This window comes from Triticum dicoccoides, chromosome 7A (assembly GCF_002162155.2).
Source record: "Triticum dicoccoides isolate Atlit2015 ecotype Zavitan chromosome 7A, WEW_v2.0, whole genome shotgun sequence".
Taxonomy (NCBI): Eukaryota; Viridiplantae; Streptophyta; class Magnoliopsida; order Poales; family Poaceae; genus Triticum; species Triticum dicoccoides.
In genome coordinates this window covers 342958494-342964389 of record NC_041392.1, presented here as the reverse complement: position 1 = coordinate 342964389, position 5896 = coordinate 342958494, and the positions used below count along the sequence as shown (strand labels likewise).

Genomic DNA, 5896 nt, shown 5'->3' with positions numbered 1-5896 from the left:
ATCGGCCGCGCTTGTTCATATACTCCTCGCGCTATGATGTATAGGTAGTCTTTTTGCAGTATCGAAGTTTCGCGGGCCGGCCCAAGAGAGAGCTGCTGTGTGCCCATTAGGGGCACTCGCAAAATGCTGTCTCATGGGCTACTTCCTTAACAGAAGCAGAATCGCAAAAGCCCTCACGGCAGCCCAAGCAGTGCCAAACCTAGCTCGCACTCGAGGCTATAAAATACCTCCGCCGCCACGTCTCGTAAACCCTCTCTAAAACCCTAGCACTCCGCTCCCCTACACTCCCTCCTTGCCTCTACGCCGCCAGCGGTCCATGGGCAAGTCAAGCAAGAAGTCCGCGGCCCCTACTGTCGTGGCGCCGGCGGCCCCTACTGTCGTGGCGCCGGCGGCCGTCCTTACCAAGGGGAAGGCCGGGAAGAAGCGCGAAGCCGATGACGAGATCAAGAAGGCTGTAAGCGCAAAGAAACAGAAGGCTGCGCCGGCAAAGGCGGTGCCCGGGCCCAAAGAGGCCGCCAAGAAGGCCAAGAAGCAGCCGCCGCCCAAGAAGGTTGAGAGCAGCAGCTCTGAGGAGCAGTCATCCGAGTCCGAGGAGGAGGAGGTATTGCCATCTTTGCGCGCTTCCTACTTTTGCTGTTTCCTCTCTGTTCTGCTCATGTGTGCTTGTTTGGTCAACATTTCGTGTATCATGGTTAATGTTCGGTGCGATGTAGTACTAATTTCTGGACGTGGCATAGGTTCTGAGCAATAATTTTTTAACATCAGGTGGCCATCGGCAATTCTCAGTGTCAGAGTAGTAATCCTTTGGAAGCTAATTGCTCCGTGACAGATATATACTGTACTATACTAGTGCGTGTATTTCTAGGGAATACTACTACCATATTATGATATTGTTTGTATTCACGATCCAAGCTTCAGCACTAGTACATCAGCTACTGAGTTCTGCATTATCAGGTTCCTAAGAAGACTGCAAAGCCTGTCAAACACGAGTCTTCAGATGATAGCAGCGACGATTCCTCCTCTGACGAGGTATAACTTCACCGTCCCAACTCAAAGATGTCTCCATTTGACGCATCCTAATTATCTTCTTTTTCCTGTTAATTAAGGAACCTGCAAAGAAGCCTTCTGCTAAACCTGTGACCCCAGCTGCCAGCAACGGCTCAAAGAAAGGCAAGCCTGAGAGCAGCTCTTCTAGTTCTGAGGATGAGTCCGATGATGACGAGGTGAATATTTCACCTTAAGTTTTTTTCTTGCACTTGTTAGTTTCATTTTGAAGTTATTGAAACAAGTAAATCCAACTATTTTCACTTCGAAATATATTTTGCCAGGCCATAGTAGGATATTATTCTATTCTCGTGGTTATGGTTGGTTTCTTAGCTGACTTAATGCTGGTCTCTTCATTTCCCAGAAACCTGCTGCTCTGGTAAAGAAAACACCAGTCATCGAATCTGACAGCTCCGAAAGTGACTCAGATGATAGCTCAGATGAGGTTAGTGCATGTGTGGTCTATTTTCTTGCTTTTCTCTTCTATGCATGTTTGCAGTGCTGTGATTGAATATGTCTTTAGGATGTTCCTGCCAAGACTCCTGCTGCTGCTGCCAAGAAGGTAGATTCTTCAGACAGTTCTGAGTCGGAGAGTGAATCTGAGGATGAGGTATGCCGTAATTATGTTTTTGAAGTCTTCATTGGTTGTTTCATAAATTTTATTGACATATTCTCTCAAACTTTGTAGGAGAAATCAAAGAAAGCCGCACAGGCCACCAAGATAGCTCCTGCAGCTGCTAAAAGAAAGGAGGAGCCCAGTGATTCCTCAGACAGTGATGAGAGTGATGAAGAGCCTCCCCAGAAAAAGCTGAAGGTTCTACTGCTTGTTTCTATTCATTTTTCGTCACTAACTTTGTAGATTATTACTCCATTGTTTACACATTTTTCCTCCACAGGATGCTGCGAAGGTTACTCCTAAGTCTGCCAAAAAGGACAGCACCAGTGATGATGACAGTTCTGATGAAAGCTCTGATGATGAGCCTAAAAAGGTAAGCTGGGGATTTCAGAAAATTTAGAATGTCGAGAATAGATATGTAGCATAAGAGTATGCTGCCGTCCAGCTGCTAAATGGAAGGAGTCGAGTGATTTCTCATATTTTTATTTTATCTCTTATCTTAAGTTTTCTATTCTTCCAAGTTTCCATCTGAATTGGCATGACTGCCCTAATGACATGTTTTTGTGTGAAACTTTGCAGAAAGTTACAACTGCCACAAAATCACAGAAGGAAGAGGTATAACCTGTGCACCTGATCTTATCCTGTAGCCTTTCATGTACATGTGATGTATGTTTTGATATATTTTACAGCCTAAAACTCCTGCTAGCAACAAAGGTCAGGCAACAGGGTCGAAGACCCTTTGGATGGGGAACCTTTCCTTCAATATTGAGTATGATCAAGTGTAAGTTCCCTGCAGCAGATATGTTCATCATTATTCTTTCAACATTCATAATTGTTAACGTTCTTGTTTCTTTACAGGAAGCAATTTTTTGCACAAATTGGAGAGGTCGTTGATGTTCGCCTGGCTACCCATGAAGATGGCCATCCCAAGGGATTTGGTCATGTTGAGTTTGCTACGGCTGAAGATGCTCAGAAAGTAAATGTTTCTGTTTTACTCCCTCAGCTCATATTAGTTGACGTATTTCAGTGCCTAAATACATCCGTTTGAGCATCAATTAATATGTGACGGAGGCAGTATTTGACATCAGTTCCTCTTTATGTTAGTTTTAGAATTTATACACGCACCTTAGTAGATATGCTTCTTTGCCCTTAATCTATAGTGCTTTAGTATCTAGTTATATGCATGATTTCTCAGTTCTAGAGTTTTCACTGCTATAACGAGACATTCTGTTTTTCAAGTACTGGTTGTTTTTGACAGAAATATGGTACATTTTCAACCACACGGGTACCAGTTGATTCAAGATATCCAAGTTTGTATACCACTTCAGCAACAAAGTAGACACATTACTTCCGCTAATAAATCTCTGTTTCTTTTCTTCAGGCGCTTGATTCACTGAATGGTGGAGATCTAATGGGCCGTCCGGTGAGACTTGACATGGCTGCTGAAAGAGGTGCAACTCCTCGCACCAGGTACTGTGAATATGATCACTTGAAATTAAACATTTATTTGAATTGCTCTGGGTGAAAGCTTTATTTCTTTGTATGTTTAAATTTTTGTGTGACTGCAGGGATGGTGGATCGTTTGGAAAACCAAGTGGAGGTCCCAGCCTCTCAGTATTTGTCAAGGGTTTTGATTCATCTCAACAGGAGGATGCTGTAATTTCTTGGTTATCTTGTCTCACATTTTTCTAGGCAATTGTGTGCCTCCCTTTTCTGAGTTGTTCTTTCATTGTGAATTCTAGATTCGGAGCTCTCTTCAAGAACACTTCTCTAAATGTGGAGAAATCACACGTGTCTCAGTTCCGATGGATTATGAGAATGGTGCAAGCAAAGGGTACTTCAGCGCTAAACCTTCTCTAAACATTGCATCTTTAACAAGTACACTAGGCAAGCATCAACATATTTGTTACAAGGGTCCTGTCGTTTTGATATAATTAAAATAAACAACCTGGTCTTATCCTAATAGTGTTTGTAAATTGACAAATTATACTCTCTTGATGTTACTTTGATAAGTCAAGAGATACTTTAGCGCAAACCTTCTCTAAACATTGTATCCTAAGTGAATTAAAATGAACAACCTGGTCTTATCCTAAGTGAATTATATCCTAATAGTGTTTTTGTGTATGGTTTATGTGAATTCTGCAGGATAGCTTACATGGATTTTACTGATGAGAGTTCCTTTTCGAAAGCACTTGAGCTTAGTGGATCTGACCTAGGTGGCTGCAACTTGTATGTTGCTGAAGCTAAGCCTAAGGGTCAATTTGGTGGCGTTGGTGGTCGATCTGGTGGCAGAGATGGTGGCCGCTCTGGTGGCGGCAGGTTTGGCCGGTCTGGTGGCCGTGATGGCGGCGGCAGGTTTGGCCGGTCTGGTGGCCGTGATGGTGGCGGCAGGTTTGGCCGGTCTGGTGGCCGTGATGGCGGCAGAGGAGGCGGCCGAGGCTTTCAGAGCAGACAGAGTGCTGGCACAGCTAGCGCAGGTAAGAAACCAGTCCCGTCGAGTAACAAAAATATAACTTGTTTGATGCATGCTAGAAATTTGTCGGTATAGCATGTAAAAGACTAGCGTGCAAACTTTGGTTGGTTCTTTCTCCGGAGTTGTATAGATTTGCTAACTAACTCCTTGTACATTATGCCTTGCAGGGAAGAAGACCACATTTGGTGACGATTAGAAACTTTTTGAGCCACAAAATGGTCTGATGCAACTGCCGCGTGTCTAGACGACTGTATCCCCGTGTTTCCCATTATCCTAGTGGACCTAGTATCATTTGTCTGTAGTATTTTCTTGCCGCTATATGTTGTAATGCCAGAATTCTACTATATATGTTACACCTAGTGTTTTTATAATACTTCCTCTATCCAAGTATCCAAGACAAGAAGTGGTCAGGCATCTCCTATAAAATGGCCAATCATTAGTACTCCCTCGGTCCGAAAAAACTTGGCCCAAACTTTTAAATGGATGGTGCTAGATACAATCATTTGAGGGATAAGCTTTTTCAGATGAAGGGAATACCAAACAAACCAGTGTCCCTTGATTCTGATGATTTTAGAGGGTGAGATTAATTCAGGCTCTTCTCTTATCGCCCGAGCCTAATCTACACTAGCCATGCTGTGATTTCTTCCTCCTGATTCTATTTTTTTTCTTTCTTTCTGGATTCTAGCTCCATCCTTCATCTCAGCTTCAATCTTCCTCTTTTAATTTTGAGACATACCTTTACAAATTTGAGGACGCACTACTAATTAGGGATTGTTTGGTATATGAGGATCTAATCTTATACTAGCATGTGGTCAATTGTTTGTTCTGATCGACTTACTCCCGCCCCTTCTACGTCTTCCTCTTTTCAATCTCTTCTTTCCATACTACGTCTTCCTCTTTTCAGTCTCTCTTTCCAAATTTTTTCCATATCGCTTATTTCCCTTCAATTCCTTCAGAAATCCAAATACTTAGCCAAGCGTGTTGGTGAGGACTTGGGTGGGTGGTCTCAAGGGACTTGAGAGCTTGCTCTCCGTTAAGGGATAGTGTTCGGGAACCTTGGTATGTATCTGACGGGTGATGGATAGTTTGAAGGCGAGGGCTTGGCAAATTCTCCATATTTCCAATGACCAGTGGGTGGCCTATGAGAAGAAATTTGTGAAGGGCAAGGACGGGAAACATGATTTTCGTTCCTGGCCAAGATACTTGGCCCCTCTTCCAATGGCTTGCCATGATTGAGGGGATCGCTACCTATTCTCGTTAAGGTGGCCTCGACTGAAGATATGGTAATCAAAACTGAGATGAGTGTATTGTGGTGTTTAGTACATGCCCCAGATGAGATTCATGGAGTTTGAAGCTTGTGTCACATTGAATGGTAGGACGTGTGCTAGGCGATGCCTAGGGGAGTTCTTTTCTTGAATCCTAAGTCTGGATCAACTGTGTCTAACGAAGACATTGTACATGAAAAAGAGTGGCGTACTCTTCGACCCCGGAGGTTGGTATTCCCCTTTGTGGAAGGGAGGTGTGAATTGATGGCTTTCAAATGATACTTTGTGTGAGGCACATCAGTTCATTGTTAGGTTTCATAGAGGATTCTAGAAGATCACTTGGAGGAGGCTCAGTATTACACAAATGCATAACCGATGAGGAGAATGTGGCACGTGTTAATTGCATTGTTTGGGACATGGTGATGCACAAGGATAATATAGTAAAAGGAGATATACAAAGAGGAATAAGAAGGGAAAAGGTGGGTATGAACGAAAATG

General features: G+C 43.4%; 1 protein-coding gene across 1 annotated transcript; it reads left to right on the top strand.

Moving 5' to 3' along the window:
* Positions 1–248: 248 nt before the first annotated feature.
* On the top strand, positions 249–4578 carry LOC119327678 (nucleolin 1-like). The gene is made up of 15 exons (XM_037600782.1): positions 249–601; positions 955–1029; positions 1107–1223; positions 1409–1489; positions 1568–1654; positions 1733–1858; positions 1941–2033; positions 2240–2275; positions 2350–2441; positions 2519–2636; positions 3042–3130; positions 3229–3316; positions 3403–3494; positions 3806–4137; positions 4301–4578. The coding sequence occupies exons 1-15, from the start codon at positions 317–319 to the stop codon at positions 4327–4329; spliced, it is 1740 nt and encodes a 579-aa protein (XP_037456679.1). The 5' UTR covers positions 249–316; the 3' UTR covers positions 4330–4578.
* Positions 4579–5896: the final 1318 nt, after the last annotated feature.

Bases quoted from the DNA above. Each gene is read 5' to 3' on its own strand.
- LOC119327678 (XM_037600782.1), top strand. From the start codon at position 317: ATGGGCAAGTCAAGCAAGAAGTCCGCGGCCCCTACTGTCGTGGCGCCG. The intron at 1,490-1,567 runs GTTAGTGCATGT...ATATGTCTTTAG, and splicing joins CAGATGATAGCTCAGATGAG to GATGTTCCTGCCAAGACTCC. The intron at 2,276-2,349 runs GTATAACCTGTG...TATATTTTACAG, and splicing joins CAAAATCACAGAAGGAAGAG to CCTAAAACTCCTGCTAGCAA.